The sequence below is a fragment of the Sitodiplosis mosellana genome, unplaced genomic scaffold (assembly GCF_009176505.1).
Source record: "Sitodiplosis mosellana isolate CC-2019 unplaced genomic scaffold, AAFC_SMos_1.0 Smas_scaffold_3325, whole genome shotgun sequence".
In the NCBI taxonomy this organism is placed as follows: Eukaryota; Metazoa; Arthropoda; class Insecta; order Diptera; family Cecidomyiidae; genus Sitodiplosis; species Sitodiplosis mosellana.
Genome location: NW_022598567.1, coordinates 6,635 through 27,691, shown reverse-complemented (window position 1 = coordinate 27,691; position 21,057 = coordinate 6,635). Strand labels below are relative to the sequence as shown.

At 36.1% G+C, this 21,057-nt stretch overlaps 1 protein-coding gene and 1 long non-coding RNA gene across 2 annotated transcripts; one reads left to right on the top strand and one right to left on the bottom strand.

Annotated features, from left to right (window-relative positions):
• Nucleotides 1-15,614: 15,614 nt before the first annotated feature.
• Nucleotides 15,615-16,547, bottom strand: LOC129571782 (uncharacterized). Its single transcript, XR_008688340.1, has 2 exons — nt 16,148-16,547; nt 15,615-16,003 (listed from the first exon to the last, which is right to left on the bottom strand). It is a non-coding gene; the product is annotated as an uncharacterized LOC129571782 (long non-coding RNA).
• Nucleotides 16,548-17,983: 1,436 nt separating this feature from the next.
• On the top strand, nt 17,984-19,811 carry LOC129571781 (uncharacterized). The gene is made up of 3 exons (XM_055451634.1): nt 17,984-18,048; nt 18,528-18,644; nt 19,048-19,811. Exons 1-3 carry the CDS (start codon nt 18,002-18,004, stop codon nt 19,247-19,249), a joined length of 366 nt encoding a protein of 121 aa, XP_055307609.1. The 5' UTR covers nt 17,984-18,001; the 3' UTR covers nt 19,250-19,811.
• The last annotated feature ends 1,246 nt before the right edge of the window (nt 19,812-21,057 follow it).

Below are 21,057 nucleotides of genomic sequence, written 5' to 3'. Positions count from 1 at the left end.
AAATTCAATGAATTTCATATATTGAGTGTTTATACTGCATGTTTTTCTAAAAAAAATAGGGTGGGTCAACTTACAAAGAAAAAATTTTGTTGCCAAAAATCAGACCTCTTAGAAAATTGACCGAAAAGTTTTGTTTTTACAACCAAAACTAATGAATTTCCTGATCAAATTTTAGCTATTTCGGCTCCCTTTCCAATGGTATATCAAGTGTGTATGCATCTTCATTCCGTAAAAAGTTATGACTAAAATGATTAGTGCGGGTCAACCTACACATAATTCCCCTACGGGCTTAACCCTTTATCACATATTGGTTTCTAGAGTAACCAGATACAGCAAACGCTATTGCTAGGAAACCACTGGATATTTTTGCATTTTTGTTTGGAAACAAATGTAGGGAATTGAACTACCTTTCATTTGATACCTTACCAGCTACAATTGGTTAGCTGAATGGAAAGTTTTTTCTGTTCATGGACTGCTGTAAAAAAAATGCGAAATTATAGCAGAATTCCACATTTTTCCTTCTCTTATTTTTGTAGATTCTTTTAACCCTTTGACGACCAAGATTGAATGGGTGGGAATTTTGCAATTCTGATTGCAGATTCGTGATCAGCGACCCCAAAATCCTTAAGAAAATTTTAATTAGAAGAAAAAAAAAATTTGGTCGGTCGACCCAATTTTTTCAGTCACTCCATAAGGTTACATGTAAAACTCAAAAATGAGACCAAAAATAGAGTGTTACAGGCAGAGCCATATCGTATGGCCTGAGTAATATTTTCGAACATGTTGAGTTGTTTTGGAAAGAGGAAGGTTGCCCGCATCTTTTCACCTAATATTCCGAAGTTCTAGCTCTCACCGTTTAAAAAATATAAGATTTTGAAAAGTGTGAAAAAAAAGTTAAGATTTTTCAACTTTGGAGGCATATGTGGAGCGAGCTGGTGAAAAATGTCAATACTATATAATATTCTTTGGTAGCTACATTCATTTTCTTTCCGAAAAGCCTATATTCATCAAAATCGGTTAACAAATGTGGAAATTATAAGCGAAAAACAAAATGGGACATATGTGTCCCAAAGGTCGTCAAAGGGTTAAATTGTCAAATTAGGACTCGTAGGACCAAAACACATCAATTTAACTTTCTGCATCATTAGTTTTATGAAATTTAATTTTTTCGAGCTTTTATAGCGATTTGACACTTTTGAATCTTTTCCGATTTTCTCGACAAATACGCAATTTTTCAAAAATCTTAGTATTGGGTCTTTCAATATTTATCGTGGCACAAAACATATATCAAAATGATTCAAAAATAAAAAATTGTGCATTAAACGGTTAAGAAGGCATTTTGTTGTCTTGCGTGCCATCGGCACATTTGTACAATTTTATTTAGCAGAATCGAAACATTTTTTTATTTCAAAAATCAAATATTATTGTTTCATCACGCAACACGACAATTTTTGACACTTTCTTGAATACACTCATCAATGCAGTTCCAATGCGTTGCCGTCAAAATGTGTGGCGTTGTTGGTTTGACGTTTAACACTATGATTGTTCTTGAAGCACCCAGGGCCCCCAGCGAACTTTAAAGTTGAATAAAAGTACTAAACAGTGTATAAACCAACCGAAGTTAAGTCTCATTGTATAGATTGAACATTTCTCTACACGAATGAAAAAAAAAACATATGCATATGTGTGAGTATGTGTAAAATACAGCCTGCCGCAAAACATGTTACGCTGTTGTTCTTGGGGGACTCCAGGGCCCCATGGCTATTTTATATTATAACTGGACTATGATAAGAGATATCGACTTATAGTCCATGACAAAGTTGTAGTACTCTACCTGCTCTACAACTTTGCCGAAGACACCAAGTCGTTATCTCTTATCAGTTTCGCGGAATACGCGAGAAACCACAGAAAACCGTGAAAAAACGCGTTTTTTTCCTTATCATTTTTCACGGAACTGATAAGAAATAACGAGATGGTGTCCAAGGCAAAGTTGTAGTTCTGGTCGAGTACTACAATTATTCTGATTCATTATTCCGTTATCTCTTATCAATTACGCGAGAAACCGCAAAAAACCGCGAAAAAACGCGTTTTTTTCCTTATCATTTTTTCACGGAACTGATAAGAGATAACGAAATAATGAATCGGAATAATTGTAGTACTCGACCAGAACTACAACTTTGCCTTAGACACCATCTCGTTATCTCTTATCAGTTCCGTGAAAATGATAAGGAAAAAAGCTCGTTTTTTCGCGGTTTTCTGCGGTTTCTCACGTATTCCGCGAAACTGATAAAAGATAACGACTTGGTATCTTCGGCAAAGTTGTAGAGCAGCTTGAGTACTACAACTTCACCATAGACATCAAGTCGTTATCTCTTATCAGTTACGCGAAACAACGCGAAAAACGCGAGTTTTTGATAATCATTTTTCGCGAAACCGATAAGAGATAACGACTTGGTGTCTGTGGCAAAGTTGTAGTACTCGACCTGCTCTACATTTCTGTCGAAGAGGCAAGTCTCTTACTTCTTATCGGCTTCACTAAAACGAGGTGGGAAAATTTCGCGATTTTCGCGTTTTTTCGCGTTTTTTGCGGAACTGATAAGAGATAAGCAATATTTGTTGCACCAAAATTATAGCAAACTTTGAGTATTACAACTTTGCTTCAGACACTAATTTGTTATCTCTTATCACAGTCCAGATTTCATATGAAGTATCTTGGGGGCCCTGGAGTCCCCCAAGAACAGTAATATGTTGCAAATATGAAGAACAGTCATAGTGTTAATGATCAAGGCTATCCCGGTGTCATCAGGTAAATCATGTACGTAATGCTTCAAAAGAATGACTATTGGACTTGTTCTTTACTAATGATTCCACCAATGTTTCGATTGAACGTATTAACGGAGCTAACGCACTGACGGTAGTGGAAGATCATCATCCACTGATAATGGCTACATTTGAGTGGCATGGAAATAATACGACTGAAGCCAATATTACATCAAAAACATTCAACTTCAAGCGGGCTAACTACAGGGACATAAATGCACATCTGTCAAATGTCAATTTTACCGAGTTGTTCCATGGAAAGACAATCACTGAGAAAGTGGACTTGCTGCACAAGACTTTGGACGATGCCATTATCAAATTTTTGCCTACGTACATCGTCAAGTCGATACAAAAATGTCCGTGGAAAAACAAATTCCTTATAACATTAGAGAATAAGGCATGGAAACGCTACAGGCGATCAGGCCATCATCAGTCGTTTGAATGGAAGTATATTTTAACATATACACCACAGGCCATAAGTTTGGATACCCCTATGAAACGTTTGTTTCTACGTTTTTTGAACATTTTCACTTGAAATTTAGTATTAAATATGAAAATATATCGAAATTCTGACCGAATGGATGATTCGGAAGATAACATTTGGCCGGCCTATGGCCATCTTTTGGCCTTTGAGCTGTGGGAGCCAAAATCGAAGTCTTAAACGGGCCATCGGATTAAAAAGTTATATACGCCCAGAGCGGTCAACGAGCGCTCGTTCGTTCGTTCGTATGCGAACATGTTCGTTTGTTCGTTCGTTCGTTCGTAGAATCTACGAACATGTTCGTTCGTTCGTTCGTTCGTTCGTAGAATCTACGAACATGTTCGTTCGTTCGTTCGTTCGTTCGTAGAATCTACGAACATGTTCGTTTGTTCGTTCGTTCGTTCGTAGGTAAAATTTCATTTTTTTTTCAAACATAAAATTTTCTTATTTCTTAAAAAAATATAGGAATGATCTTATGTACTCAATAATACTGTAAGCACTGTAATACTGTAATTTTCAAGTTGTGAACATTATTTTCGCACAAAAAATTGAACGAATATTTTTTTGAGTTTCCACTTGCACAATTGGATGCATAATAATGCAATAAGCAATAATAATGCTGGTTTCAAATGTTGTGAAACGAAGAAAGTGATGCATACGGAGAGAGAGATAGAAAAAGTGACAAAGACAGTGTTCATCTCTTTTTGCCAAGTATGGTGTGCACATTTCAGATTCGTCTTGTTGCTGTGATATCATGAAGCACGTTGTCTCTCGAACTGTGTGTGTTGTACGATCACAGAACAAAACATTGTCTAAACGTATAACTGTTTTGCACGTGGCGATTTAACACAGTGCGTAAAACACACACTGTTTGAACGTCCATGTGATTTAAATCATCACTGCAACAAGTCTCTCTGAATTGCACACCATAAATGACAAAAAGAGATGAACTTTGCTGTCTTTGTCATTTTTATCTCTCTCACTCTCTCTCTCTCTCTCTCTCTCTCTGTATGCATTACTTTCATCATTTTACAACTTCCACGTTCATGTCCAGCTAATTATCATATCATTCTATTCTCGCCAGCGGACACACAAACCACAATGAGTGAAAGTAAGATTTTCAGCGATGTTTTTTGTTGAGTGAAGATGTTTTTAATTAGTTTTATGCATTCAATTGCGCAAGTGGAAACTCAAAAAAATATTCGTTAAATTTTTTGTGCGAAAATAATGTTCACAACTTGTAAATTACAGTATTACAGTGCTTACAGTATTATTGAGTACATAGGATCATTCCTATATTTTTTTAAGAAATAAGAAAATTTTATGTTTGAAAAAAAAAATGAAATTTTACCTACGAACGAACGAACGAACAAACGAACATGTTCGCAGATTCTACGAACGAACGAACGAACGAACGAACATGTTCGTAGATTCTACGAACGAACGAACGAACGAACGAACATGTTCGTAGATTCTACGAACGAACGAACGAACAAACGAACATGTTCGCATACGAACGAACGAACGAGCGCTCGTTGACCGCTCTGTATACGCCATTGGAAAGGTCTTGAAAAGTAGATGTGATTTGAATGTCTGAGAATAAATGTAATTTCTGTACGTTTCTGTAGTATTCGCAGAGCGAAACGACACAAAAATGATTCGCAATTCAAAGCGACACAAAATTCTGTTATCCGGTCAATACGACGCATAGAATTAGTATTTACACACTGTCTGTGTTCCGCTTTGTTCTGAGGACACGACAGCGTGTCGCTTGGTTCGAGTAACCAAATATTGTGTCGTTTTGAAATGCGACGCACATCCATTGCTCACATTGAACCGATAACTGAACATGGGAAGTTTGTATGAAAACCTCGGAGCGCCGCTGGTATTGCATTGGCTTCTATGGCCAAATGTACACATGGAAATATCTCGAAAACGGCTGGGTTAATCGGCAAAACGGACCGTGATGTCACTCCCGAAGGGAGTGTAAACACCCGGCTGGTTTGACGGCCTAGAATACAAATCCGGTGGAATTTGGGCTGATCCATGGATTCTCAGGATTCGACCTGATTCTAGCACTTCAATTTCTTTCATAACAAAACATAGGTAGAATGTGTTTACAGATGCACATAAAAAAGGAAGCACTGGAATCTGGCCAAATCCAGAGAATCCATGGATCAGCCGAAATTTCACCGGATTTGTATTCTAAGCCATCAAACCAGTCGGGTCCATTTTGCCGATTTACCCAGCCGTTTTCGAGATATTTCCATGTGCAAAAATTCAATAATATTATATTCAATTGCATTGGCCTATATGGAAAAAAACTCGAGCGTCGAAAACTTATGCTATTTCGCTCACACTTATGTGCAACTTTCAAGTGTATTATAATCGGTTGTTCGACGAACAACACAGTTGCTTGCTGGTCCGATGCTGAAAATTAACGCGCAATAGGCATTGCACACACAAACGAGATTGTGCATGTTCTGGCAACGTCGCTTTGCAACCGATTATGAATGAACGTAAATTTTTCATTAAAATAATCGCTTGAGGGGGGGTCCACATTTTGGAATCCTAGAGGGGGGGTAAAACCGGAATACCCCCCCCCCCCTTGCACACGTCTGGCCTGGGGTGTATATGTGGACAAAATGAAATCGTCATTCAAGCATGATGCATCAAGATTCTGGCAATACGTCAATTCGAAGAAGAGCACACACAGAAAAGAATCCCCGGAAATTTTAGGTGTTCGCCGTAAAATTTGATATTTATATATTGGGTATATGCGAAAGTTCTCGCTGTTTGCCGACAGATGGCTCCAGCGGTAAGTGCTGGTGAAAAATATAAGATCTAAAACGTCATACGGTAAGCTTGGGCATCTGTCAACAACTCCTCATCATTACATTTGTGAATTTCTATCGGCATCCTAAATTTTACCCTGCGTGTTTATGTCGGTTTTTGGGCCAAATAAGTGTCATTTGCGGGAGCTGATTTTTACACACGGAAAAAATGTTAAAAAAAAGATTATTCTTGTGTCGGGTTGACACTGGTAGTGAAGAATGGACGTTTCTCGATAGACACAAGCATATCAAACCACATTTTGATCGTGCTTACTTGTCATTATAGGGGGCGCCACAATCACTCCCTCGAAAAAGGGTGATTTTCCATATTTGCGGGGGTGGGGCAGATATGGTGCATTGGAAGGTGGTAGAAACTTATCAAAATGGTAGCTTTTATCGTTCCCAACAGAAACTAATCGGTATATACCAATTTCTGACAGCAAAATCGAAAGATTGACTTATCGCCGCAAAAAAAGCGAATTTTTGAGGAAATTTTTTTAATGACTTTTTGGCTATCAAGTCCAAAAATTTCTAAGAAGCTATTAATTTTGGAAATCCTTTATGCCCCCGCTGTAATCTCCAGACATTGCGCTTTCTTACTACCACTGGTTTCAGTCGATTCAATATCACCTAAGTGGAGGACGGTTCACTTGTTTTCAAAAAGTCAAAAATTGGCTTGATTCGTTCTTGGCCGCCAAGCCGGCGCAGTTCTTTTGGGATGGAATCCATAAATTGCCTGAATTGTGGGCAAAGGCCGTGGCTAGCGATGGACAGTACTTTCATTAAAATATTCATTCGATTTGTTTTTGAAATAAAGCTCTATATTTTATAAAAAACAGCGAGAACTTTTGCATATACCCAATATAAATTTCTATATACATTTTACTGGCAACACTTCAATTTTCCGGGCGATGACATATTTTCGAACATTTTATTAAATACTATGTATATTTTACCGCTTGAAATGACAGATGGCGCTAATTTCTGTTGGAATATTTCGGAATATTTGAAATTACGTCATCGCCCGGGAAATTCAAGTGTTGCCGGTAAAATGTATATAGAAATTTATATATGAATGTCCAAGAATGAAAACGCAACTTCTATTCACAACACATATAAGTGAAACAAAAATAAAAAATTTATTGAAATGAAACAACAAAACAGATTTTTTCAAAGTGTAACAACATAACAGATTTTTTCAAAGTGTAACATACCGATGTATGTTACACTTGTATACATCGGTATGTTACACTTTGAAAAAATCTGTTTTGTTGTTACACTTTGAAAAAATTCGATTCTGTTGTTTCATTTCAATAAATTTTTTATTTTTGTTTCACTTATATGTGTTGTGAATAGAAGTTGCGTTTTCAATCTCGGACATTCATATAAATGTCAAATTTTACGGCGAACACCTAAAATTTCCGGGAATTCTTTTCTGTGTGCACCGAAAACAAACCAAAAGTCGTGCAACTTGGTGATGTGCGCACGGCTATGAAACTGAACAGGCTAACCTTTTTGCTAATTTCTTCAGTATCAACTACGATGACTCAACGATTCAAGACGCTCAGCGATCGTCTGCTGAAGAGTCACAGCAATCTGAGAATTTTCAGCTCGACATCAATTTTGTGCTTGAAGAGCTACAAGCCGTCGACAAGCCGTGAACACCAAGAAAGGTGCGGGTCCCGATGGTATGCACGGGTCCCGATGATACTAAAGAATTTTGCGAGTCATTTGGCGGCTCCACTCACCGAGATTTTTAACGAATCATTGTCGACTGACTAATGGAAGCGCTCGAGTGTATCACCCATTTTCAAAAAGGGGGGCGAGATCGAAGATTGAATACTATCATTGCATTGCAAAGCTCCAAACTGTGGCGAAGTTCTTCGAGCAGAGAGGCATAAATTCTGGTGCGCAAGTGGACGTTATCCACACGGAGTACATTTTTAGTACTTTTAGGACATGGTATGCAAAAGACTTGTGGAGTACTAAAAATTTGCTACAAACACTAATAGTGTTACACTATTGCTCTATTTCGAGTAGTTGTGAAAAATTAAAAAATCATCATTATTCGTCCTAACTCATTCCGTTCTATCAATAACTCCCCCCAAAAATGCGAAAAAAACGATTTTTTTTAGTCCAGACTTCAACGGAAAATCTAGAAAAAAAACAAAAAATTAATGAAGCCTTCGGATGTTATTTTTGCACGCTGTCAATTGTATCGACGAATGTCGAACATCAATGATAGACGCGATAATTTGAAATGGTAATTTTAATAACTATTTTAGATTAAAGAATACCGATAAATCGGAGTCTCGGAACATTTGTTCCGATTTATCATTCCGTTTGGTTTTAATTCCGATAAATCGGAATCATTGTTCCGCTAAATTCTGTCTGAGCAGGAAAACGACTCCAAGAGTCGTGAGAAACCTGATCTCTTCGTGTTTGTACAATATAGGGTATTTTCATACAATACTTAGTTATAGTAGTCTTTCTCGATTTGAATTAGGGTTGGGTCTATAAAATTTAACACAAAGAAACCTAACCAATGCAAGGAAATGAGTAGGAAGCCGAATTGTCAACGTTTCAAGATAATCTAACAACGCGTTTGAGAAAAGATAGACTAATTGGAGCGTAAAACATATTAGTGTCGGCCTTATTGACCGCAAAAGTCATCTTTCAATCTATCAGAGACGATCAGAGAAGTGATATATTGAAGAAAAGTTTTACGTTCAGTCTAACAAGTCCCTGTTGGTAGATATGAATTTACAATTTAGTAGAGACCGAAAGACATAAAAAAGTATTCTGATTTTCGCAAATACATTGACACGAAGGGTAGTTTCCATTATAAAGTAATAACAGGTCAAAGATAATCACCAACTCAGAGGATGGCTATATCACACTCAATGTTGCTACTTATTTTAAAGTTGAGTAAAAATCACAGATAAATATCATTATTTACGAGATGAGGTTTACACCAGAGATTAAAATAAGAATTTTTAAGAACTACCGTTCGAGCTGAAAAAATCAATGAACTAAAAAAAAAGGTCCTCAATTTTGGAAATCGATTCTATCTAGTGTAAAACCAGTCTCCGAAAAAAGTGAGGACTAAAAAAAAAAGGTCCTCACTTCTGAAAATCGCGGAAAATCGATTATATCTAGTGTCAAATTTTCCAAAATCATCAAAATAGCAACTACCGCATTTCAAATTTAGAGCTGCATTTTTCATTTAAGAACTACCGGTTTCCGGTAGAACTACCGCTTATTTTAATCACTGGTTTACACGGCTGGTTGAGTTATAGAATTGATCAGCCACTTTGTTTGCAAATTTGCACATTTGCATATACATTTCGTTCAATTTTGGTTGATTAGTTTCAAGGACCACATATTAATCGCCAACCAACAAATCAAAATCGATTTTCATCAATCAAAATGTCTACAATGCCAGTGATTTCAAATTGATTCTTTTCTTTTCGTTATTGTTCTCCTTTTGGTTTTGTTCCGTCGCGATAAAAAGATTTTAAATAGGAAAAGCAGTATCACTCTTATTGCACATCGGCGCGGCTTCTTTACAAAGTCATGCAAAATACACCCCCTTCACTGCCAAATCTCAGTTTTTTGAGTCGCGGAAATGTTTTGAACATAATCATATTATATTTTGTTCATGTTACAATTTTTTCTCTTGAAATTATCGAATACAGAGACGTTGAAATTTTTTCACCATACGATGTATCGTTGTTATTAAAATCAATGTCAAAAGTATTACGAAGTATGAAAAATAAAGAAAGTTGAATAAAAAAAAATCCCGTCAGTTGTTTGCCAGCTGAAATTCCCCAAGTAAGACGATCTGTATTAGGTCATATCCATTCATTGCTTGATTTTCATAATCTAGCTTGATTGATTACATTCTTCACTCTTTGTTATTTGCTTCACATTTATTCCATCTTTACCGCATGAGAAAGAAGTTGTGTATGTGCTAGATAGATTCTACTTCAGTTCTATATGTCGAAAAACACAAATAATATTGGAAAAATACACTCACAGAAAACTTGAAGTTGATATTTTTTCCGTGAAATGTAAAAAAGGCGTTCCAGACCATGAAAATTCAAAAAATATCCATTAATTGAAAATTTTAGACCCCGGGGAAAAATATAAACCCGATTTGCGGGCTTATGGGTGGCTGTACCCCCCACCCCCCCAGACCAGTTTGTGTCTCAATTACAGGGTGGCGCACTCGAAGTGTAATTAAAGTAAATGGCTGTAATTTTTTTATTTATGATTATTTTTTATTCATCGAAAAGTGAAAAATGTTTGAAAATAATTAAAATTTTAGAATTATCGTCATGCTTTCGATTTGTTTTCCTTTGGCTCGAATAATGGCAGTCAAACGGTCGAAAAATGAGTTGCACGCTGCACGAATCTGAGATTCTGGAATTCGCTTCCATTCCCGGAGTATGGCTGATCGCAAGCTGTCGATACTTTGGTATTTTTTCTTACCGACCATGTCCTGTAATATGCCCCAGATTGAATAATCTAATGGATTGGCATCAGGAGAATATGGCGGCCATTGATCCCTCGAAATGAAGTTCGGTACGTTGTTTCTGAGCCATTCTTGGGTTTCGCTCGCTTTGTGCGACGGTGCAGAGTCTTGTTGGAATGTGTACGGTATTTCTTTGAAATGTTTTTGTGCCCATGGCTTCAACACTCGTTCCAAAACAGTTTGACGGTACAACGGAGCATTTACCTTGATGCCATTTGGCAAAAAACCAACGGAGAGCGGCCATTGGCCGTTACGGCGGCCCAAACCATTATCTGAGGTGGCGCTTGCTGTCTGGTGGCCGAACGAAGGCTAAAATTGTCGGACGATCTCTTTGCTAGATAAACCCGATCATTTTGTTTGTTAATGAATTGCTCATTTCTCATCCGAAAAGACAATGTTTGGCAAGCCGCCACTTGCGTGCAACAGCTTCAATGCCTTCGCTTTTTCAACTCGTACTTTCATTTGCTCCGGTGTATGATCGTGACATTTTTGTATCTTCAAGGGCTTGAGTTTGAGCACATTTCTCAATATGCGTTGCACGCTTCGCCTTGATATTTTCAGCTCTTTGGCCATTTTTCGTCCGCTTCGTCTCGGATTCCGTTCGACTCGGGCCTTTACTCGCCGAACCATTTCTGGTGAGGTTGCTGTTTTTTTCCATCCACCACCATGACGTTTTTTGGTGCTGCCGGTTTCATTGTAACGTTTTATTGTGCGGTGAATAAATGTTATGTTCACATTCAAATGTTCTAGCTGTCTAAAAATCTCTATTTGCGACTTCCCTTCCAAATAGAGCGCAATCACACCGTTGCTTTTGACGTCCATGGCGATACTGTCGCACTGTGTGCTTTTTTTTGCAAATGCGTAAATTATGTTGTAAACAACTCTTTGAGGTACCGTTATGCCAAAGGATGACACGCAATGCATTATAGTTTGGAAAAAAACAAATCTTCAAAATTATTTACACTTCGAGTGCGCCACCCTGTATTTTGACGAGATCTATCGATTGGAGCTTCTCCCGATGTCAACTGACCCATTTCCTGATCCCCCAATCCCCCACAGGGTTATTTTCGATGATGCTTCCCTTACATATATATATTACTCCAAAAAATGGTCTGGGGAGGGTCGGAGGGAAATTTGGGTGGGTCCAATCGATGGATCTCGTCAAAGTACTCTGGGGGGCATTGTCAGGGGGGGCATTTGGGGGGGGGGGGGGGGTAAACCCACTCCCAAGCCCGAAAATCACATTTTAAATCGCTCAAGGCAGACCCGCTCTCCGAGGATTTCATACAAACTTCCCATGTGGACGTTCGGAAACAGGCAAAAATCGAAAAAAAAGTAAATTTTTTTTTCGATTCTCATACAGTATTTCATGTGCCCAATCCAATGGTGTTATCGGCACATCGAAATTCGCGCTCCTTATCACTTAATTGTCACTCCGAAGCCAAATCACAACCAAAACCACCACTACAATGAATCATCATTCCAATGGACTTGAAAGTGTATCGAACATTTTTGCTTCAATTAAAGTGAAATACGATTTCTATAGTCCACAGATATTTTACTATTCACTTTCAAGCGAACAGAATTTATGTTGCACTTTTAAAAATCAAGAATATTGTGTTAAGGTTATCCATAAGTGGTTCAACTTTAGTCATTTTTATTTCCGACTACTCATATATAATATGTATACTATTTCCGAACGAAAGTGGACCTTTCCAAGCTGTTTAAAATTTTAAATTGGCTAACATATGATTTTCGTGATGCAGTGTTGACAAAATGTTTTGTTAAAATATGTTGACAACTGTATGTATCCCCCTAGCATAAGTGAATATCGTTTAAATTCGCAGAATATCGTTCCAGATGCGATTACCACCAAATTTGTTGTCAGTTGAGTACAAATGGGGATAGCTTTAGTAAAAACATTTTTGTTCCTCGTATTTGTATTTATCTCCTCAGTTGCACGCGGTTTGTGAAATGAATATGTGTCTTCGCATTGAATTGTTGAATATTTTAACATGTGAATTTAATAAATTCGAAAGCACTGACATGATACCATCAACTCATAATCCATTCTTATTTCCAACGTTCTCGTTGCGCCAATATGGGTCTTACATCATATCACACATGTTCAATTTTCCCTCTGTGCCTACGATTTTTCCTGTACAAAGTTTTTCAACTGAAAAAGTGATTTCCATTTCTGCCGAAAAAAATCTACTTGTGTTCGCATTATTGTTATTGTTTTTCATTTGGGAGACTTTAGATTTTATCATGCACGTTAAACTTATTTAACATTTATGTCGCAAATGCCGCTTCAAAAACAGCGAAAATCACACTTTATTTGTATTATTCTATGTTATCATTCGTTGACGAATGACATCTCATGAATGAAACACACGCTTTCTCGTTTAAAAATATCATTAGATTTAAAGCATTTTCCCATTGTTGAAGCTATTATTACTGGAACTCTCTTGACAGTTGTATAAACTTCTATCGGGTTTAATTCCAACCAGAAACGTTGAAGAATATGATTTTCAAACCCTCAAAAGGAGAGCATTCCGTCCATTCTATGTGCTTCTTTCCCAAATTGGAACTAAATCAACGTTGTTTGATGCGAATGAAAACATTTTTTCCAAATTTATAACAAAATTGAATCGTCAACACTTTATATACAGAAAAGATGTCATGTCTTTTAAAAGAAAAATTCTTAAAATATATTTCAGGTTAAATTTTAAAAGGTTTAGATGTGTAACACATGATGTGTTAAAGCAATTCAATAATTCACAAATACAAATACTGTCAAACATAGAGTTACCGAATATTTTAAAAGAAGCAGAATTTGGAGAGAGTGAAATGAAATATTTAAAATATCAAATTGTAAATATTGTAAATATAAAATAATATTTATACTAAATAAACCACCTCTGGCGAAGAAACGCTGTACGGTGCAGAATAATAATAATAATAATAATAAATTGAAATTTTTTACGGAGGCCTTTTCTATTGATCGCAGTTCGCCAATTTGTCATTTCTACGTTTTTGATTATTGAAAAATATTCCAAATAGGCTAATTTTGAGGCATTCTAATGGATTATTAGAGTCATTATCCGTATTGCAAATTTTGGATAGTCATTACTACTTCCACTTTTGTATTCTCGCATGAACTATTCTTCCGTGAAGAATTTGCTTTCGTAACAAAGCCGATCAAGCATATAGTGAAAAAATATAATTCCTAAGATTCAATTTCCAAAATAATCTGTACCTTCAAGTTTTCCGTTCGAAAGAATATTGGGTATTCAAAAAAGTTTTTTCGTTCATTTTTGACCGTTGTTGCCTTATTAACCATGGAATTTGACAACTAAAAGATACTGTAGCTGTAAATAAGTTATCTTGGTTTTATTAATGTTTTCGTTCTTCTAATATATATTGTTCTGATTTCATATGGGTACTACCAGCGTAATCGTCATTTGATATTATCATTGATTTAAATCAAACACATCTTATGATACGAAAAGCTTCTGTGTATTGATTATAGAGTTCTCTAAAATTCAAAAATCATGATTCTCTGCATGGTTTCATTAAAAATTCCTTAACAATCAAACCAACACGGTAAGAGAAAAAAGCGTCCCTTTTGGGGGAGAAATTCGGTACACACATATTTTTCCTCTTTGAATCCTTATTAACGCTCCATTCATTATATATGATATGTGATATCTTATTCGTTGCTAACAGGAATCGTATATGGCGTATATGCACAACAATCTTATAATGAACTAGGGGCATAAATAATATTTCTCTTATTGTGAGCGATTAAGCACGCATGATTGATTAGAACTAAAACATTCAAATTATATTTTTCCATATCGATTAACCTTGAGGTATACCCCCGCATATTCTGTTACCGACATATATACACACCGAACAAATGAGGCAATTTTATGGGGGTTTAGGTATTAAACATTGTCTGAAGTCAGAAAAAGTCAATATTAAAATGTTACCACGGACAGATTTCTCGTAAATACATACACGTTTTTTGTGATTATGCATTGCATAATATGCAATATATTAAAATTGGCCTGCGTCCTTCAATTTGGCGAATAAAAAGTGTGGATAACTGAAAACCTACATATATCGGTCAAAATTTTCAAATGTTGTTGATAATTTCAATTCACAAAATGGACCGAACAAAATTCGTATTCTCATAAGATGGTTCGACAGGGTTTGTTATGCGCTAAATCCATCACGCTGAATAAATTCATGCGATAGATTTATGCGATAAATGTGATGCGCTCGCTTTGCGGCGAACGAGGTCTGTTGCTCTTCACTACCGCTTAGCGATGCGTTCACTGCAAAGCATGAACGTTCATGCGTGAACGACTGAAGAGCAACAGACTTCGTTCACCGCAAAGCGAGCGCATCACATTTATCGCATAAAGCTATCGCATGAATTTATTCAGCGTGATGGATTTAGCGCATAACAAAGCCTGGTTCGGTAGGTAAGTTGCTGATTAAATGAAAAAAAAAGAAAGAAAATTAGTACCTATAACTAACAATAGAAGAAAAATCAAAATTTATACATTGCGAAGTATCCACTGTGAAGCTTAACAGCTTTGCTCTTTATTGCTGTTGAAAAGACACAGGGCACTCACAGTGTGTGTGTCACACTTGCTTAACTTTCAAATACTTATTGTGGCCTTATACAAGCCTATATTATCGCATTGTGCTGTATTAAATTATTGTTATTGCAGGAACAAATGTGTTCATTTTCATGCTCCAAACGAGATATTCTAACACAGACAATGCGAAAATATGTCGTGGTAAATTGTCTTTTTGTTTTCCACCGCATAAGACTCTACTGCAAGTTTTTTCATTGAATTTATTAGTTATTTTTCCCTTTTTTTCCAGCCGCGAGCACAAGTCGACCCTCTGCTAGCTCCACGTTTAATTTTATTTTGATAAAATTGAAAATAATGAGATAATAAAGTGATTTTATAATGAAGTTCATGACTTTAGATTGGCGATCGTGCCATGCAGCTCTATAAGGGTGTATATACAAATTACGAAAGATAACATCACAAAGTCACCATCAAAATAATCATTTACAACTGAAGTCGTGATACATAAATACTCTAGAATACCAAAGACATGATGAACAAAGAAGCAATCCACAAAAAAAAGAAAAATGCTAAATCACAATTGTTAAATTTTATCTGTTGCCATAAATTTCTATTTTCCCAAGTTCTGTCCAGTTTCATGATTTGTTTAGCAATAGCGGAATTGTTTTCATGACATTGTCGGTCGGCTATATACCGCCTCTCGTCTTTAGTAGAATTTCTAGAGGAAGAGAAACCATTGACCATTAAAAAAACGGTATAAAGAAATGTCTGTCACTGTATTCATTTTTCGCGAGCGAGCGCGAAATTACTTTCTTTATCCAGACAGGCAAAGGGAAATGAAAAAAAAATCGCTTTACCTCACCTCAACTTCATCGCAGTAAAAGAAAGTCTAAATATTTCAATACATGTTGTGTCTTTGTTTTAGTCTCCTTTTTATAAATGGTACCTTGTTTTAGCGTAATAGCGTCGCTACTACACAAAATATGCTTGGATAATTGAAACCGAGGAAAAACAGCATAGAACATCTGAAAAAAAAAGTGTTCCAACTACAGACATTCGTTTTCATTGCGCGTGATTACTTTCCACTTGCTATTGCAAGAAGATCGTTCTATTTTCTTCAAAATATGTTTTATTGTTGTTGTCGTCGTCATGTTTCGTTGTAATTACCAGTGCACTATACTGTCACAAGCCATTTGTGCTGAGTAAAATCATGGGGATAAGCAAGGACCTCGCACAACTCCATGTCAATTTCAATCTTCAAAAATAACGAAAAAATGGACAGCAACCATAGGAGTGGAACAAGGTCCATGCATATATTGATGAAATGGACAAAAAATAGCAGAACAAACATTTCTTAAGCGAATTGTTTTTGTTTCGGCTGGTGCATAAATATCATTATAAATGCATTTGGAAGTTTAAAAAAATCCCTTAAATCGAGAAATGTGAAATGAATGAAACAAAAAGTGTATTCGCAAGCCATGGAAAAATCGCGCGGAAATAAGCAAAGTTCAACAGCAAAAAATGGATAGAAACCAACCAGACCAGAATGATTAAAAAATCATTTTTCAAATGTCGTGATTTGGCTATATATAGACTTACTTTTTTCATTCAATATGAAACAATTGCCGATTTAATGAAACATGTGTTTATTTCAAACTGTGTCCACAAATTGTGGCAAATTATTGACATCTTTCCGCATCTTTCTTTTTGCAACATTTGGAAATGTAATATACTCTCAGCATAATATTTGGTTTTTGGCATAAAGTAGAAATTATTTGTGCAATTGTTTTTTTTTCATTGCCATTGATTCATTCAGCCATGAATGATATTTTTCCAAAGTGTGAATCGTCAATTTTCGTCAATTTTGTGAGCTGAAATGAATAAATGAAAAAACAACTGTAGTTCCGTGTAATTTACGGTAATTTACAAATATTCCGAAATATTTTGTATGATATATGTTTATTCCGGTTTATTCTGAGCGATTCTGAGAATCAATTTCGATCAATTTTCGTTTCGCAGTTACCGCTCGTACGCCAACTTTGACCGTTGAAGGATTTTCAGAAATTCTACACACAAATGCAAATTTGGCACCAAAATAGTGAGCGAGTTCTTTCCCCATTTTTTAAGGAATTCAAGCAGTTTGAAATGATAAAAAAGAACCTAGCAGTGTGGAAGTTCCGGGAAGTTCTGAGGTTCTGAATTTCTATTTTTCCGCTTTTCAGATTTCGAATCTTTTTGAAATTACCGCATTCAATCATTAAACCGCGTTGAACCGCGTTGAACCGCGTTGAACGATTGCGTTTACTCACGACCGCTCACGACCGAATTCGACTTTTCAACACGTGTCAACAGTTGTCAACACCGATTGTTTCATTGCGGCACGTTGCGGCAACAATACTCGACAATACTAGGAATAAATCGAAAAAAGTTCGCAAACAGAAAAACGACGAAAAGCCCAAATCTAATACAAAGACTGCAAAGGTAGCGAAGTCACCGAAAAAGAACGTTTCATTGTCGCTCAGTTCCGATTCAATTGATTTCGATTGGTTCCTGTCGCTCAGTTTTACTCTTTCTTTTCGAAAATCGTAACATGAGTTCTGACGAATCCGAAGATTTCTTGGGGTTTCATCCGAATAATGAACTCGATGATTCGATCGGCAATACATCATTTGAAAAAGTATTTGTGGAAAATGATGACCCTTGCACAGACGAGTCGATGAACATAGGAAGTCCACCACAGACCGAAGAATCGTTTGGACATAGGTGAGTGTAGCGGGACCTTCGGGGACTTTTTTTTCAAGCAAAAAAACTTGTGTTCCAAAAGTCCTAAATGCACCCAAATGATGACAAATTGGATTTAGTACTACAATGATACACTTTTTTCTGAAGATATCCAAACATATTTAAGGTGGTTAAAAATAATCAGCAAAATATGTTTGCTCTTTTGCTGTCTACCAATATGTCGAAATTTAACTCGTTTTCTACCAAGTGTTCGAAAAATTAAACCATTTATATGGGAAATAAATTCTTCGGTAAAAAATGGTTTAAATTACGTCATTCTGAAAGAAAATTTTTCGAAAAAATGCTTAAGAAAAGGTCAAAACATGATCAAACTAATGAAGTCTTACGGAACATTTTATTTATTTATTTATTTATTAACACGGTTCGAAAAAGCCTAACCTAAATATCCAAAATGAAAGGCCAGTTATAAATATTTTTTCCAATTTTTCCGGATTTTTCAGTCTCAATGAAAAGACGTCAAAGAAGATCAAGAAGAAGAAGGAGAGCAAAGTCGATGAGGAAATTAAACGCTTACGCGAATCGACTAAGTTGGTGATCCCTCGAAAGGCGTTTGAAAGGTAAGATTTTTTTCATTCTTTGCGGTTTTTCGTAGTTGTAAAGGCCGAAAACGATTGAAAATCCAACGAAATTCAATGAATTTCATATATTGAATGTTTATATTGAATGTTTTTCTAAATAAAATAGGGTGGGTCAACTTTCAAAGAAAAAATTTTGTTGCCAAAAATCAGACCTCTTAGAAAATTGACCGAAATGTTTTGTTTTTGCAACCAAAACTAATGAATTTCCTGATCAAATTGTAGCTTTTTCGGCTCTCTTTCCAATGGAATATCAAGTGTGCATTTATCTTCATTCCATAAAAAACTATGACTAAAATGATTAGTGCGGGTCAACCTACACATAATTCCCCGTAATTCCCCTATAAAATATAATCTTTTTTCACTACTCTACATTTTTTTACAGATATGCTCGGGAATTATTACGTGATTGTCGCAACGATTTTCGATTCCAACCCCTAGCAGTCGACGCTTTGCAGGAGGCCGCGGAAAACGTTTCAGTGCAACTGTTCGAAGACAGTCTGTTATGCGCAAATCATCGCCAAAGAAAAACGTTGTGCATCAAAGACATGCACTTGGTATCAAGTTTGAGCGGCTCGAAAAAATAAACTCATTACACTAAGAAACGAATTTCAATCCTCTGAAAGAGGATTCGAGAAAGACACGAAAACCAATGCCACCACCACCAAGCTATCAAGCTTGCATTATGCCGACATCATTTAGCCATCAAACCAACTCATTACCACGGATGCATGAAGAGGAGAAACATTTCACACTCGTTGTTTATAATTATGAAGATGAAAAGATACCATATCGATCAAAAATACCGAAAAATACCGACAATTGGCAACCAATTAACATTGAAGCAATACAAGGAACATTTACCGAAGAAAGGAAATTACAGATTTTATTTTATTACCACTTGCGATGACCCAGAGAGTCCAATCATTCAGGAGGAAGTGACCGACGATATGGACCTGCTACCATTGCATGATGGCTACGTCAAGTCCATCAATTAATCATAATTAATGTTTCTAAGTTCAGCACATTTAGATAGTTTCAACGGTATCCGTCGTTTTTCATTGCATGATAAAAAAAAACTAATTTATTTGCATTAATAACATGGTAAAACTAAAACAATGTCCAAGCAAACGAACGACTGTTCCCCTTCCCCCCATTTTTTTTTTAAATTAAATCGATTGCACACAATTGGCAATATTCTAAAGTTGTAGCCATGCATCTTTATTTGTTGTCGAATGTTCAGTTGTATCGCGTAGAATAAGAGAGAAAGTATTCTGATATTCATATAGAGAACGAGCCACTATATTCTTTTTTGGCAGTTGAAACAAAAATTATCTACCGTAAAACTCGAGTTGCAAGTAAGAGAAGGAAATGGTGTTGTCGGCCCGATGTGGATGGATTGGCGTGAAAATGCGTGAAAATTCATTCATTCAAAATTCCAACCGATTCAGAAAGAGTAAATTTTTATTATTGCCACGTATTGCCACGACGACTCTGTTTGCGTTGAATCGGCAGGCCGAAAGCAAATGAAAATCAACACACGGATTCATTCAATTCGAATTTTTTAAAATGACACGGACTTGATTATTTCTCACACACCGTCACAAACAAAGGAGATTTTTTATTTCTTCCATACAGAATATTTATCTACCAATTGCATTTGGTTCATTGTTTTTTTCTCTGTATAAATGGCCACATATCTATCTATAAATAAAACTTCCATTTAATCCACATCAATCGCATTTACAGCCTTCACCGACCCCATATTTACAAAACAGAACAAAATATTTTAATTTGCTATACATATGTCACAAATAAGCGGTACACGGTCTTTTTTTTGTAAAATTAAGTCTTAGAAGAAACAATATCGAACAAACGAAAATCAAAATAGTTTTTAGAATGTAATTTAGAGAAAAATGCTTCAAAAATACATTTCGAATCGTTTCGAATATACGTATATACAAATTTTTGATTTTTTTTATTTATTTCACACCGCCAAAAACTGGCTGAATATTTTGGTTTGCAGGAAAACGACTCCAAGAGTCGTAAAAAACCTGATCTTTTTGTGTTTGTACAATATGGTAATTTTATACAATAAATAGTTATAATAGTCCGTAATAGTCCTTCTCGATTGGTATAACAATTTGGTCTAAAAAGCAATTGACACAAGATAACCTAACCAATACATGGAAATGCATAGGTGGCCGAAATGTAAACGGTCCAATATAGCCTAACTTAAACGTGTAAAAAATGAAAGACCAACTGAAGCGTTAACAATCTAGTGACGGCCCTAATGACTGCAAAAGTCATCATTCAATTTATCCAGAGGTGATACATTGAAGAAAAGTTTTACGTCTAATCTAACAAATCCCTGTTGGCAGTTATGAATTTGTGA

What these genes read in the sequence shown, in the direction of transcription:
- LOC129571781 (XM_055451634.1), top strand. Translation starts at nt 18,002, where the DNA reads ATGAACATAGGAAGTCCACCACAGACCGAAGAATCGTTTGGACATAG. An exon ending in GAAGAATCGTTTGGACATAG is followed by an intron (nt 18,049 to 18,527) that starts GTGAGTGTAGCG and finishes CGGATTTTTCAG; the next exon opens with TCTCAATGAAAAGACGTCAA. An exon ending in CCTCGAAAGGCGTTTGAAAG is followed by an intron (nt 18,645 to 19,047) that starts GTAAGATTTTTT and finishes ATTTTTTTACAG; the next exon opens with ATATGCTCGGGAATTATTAC.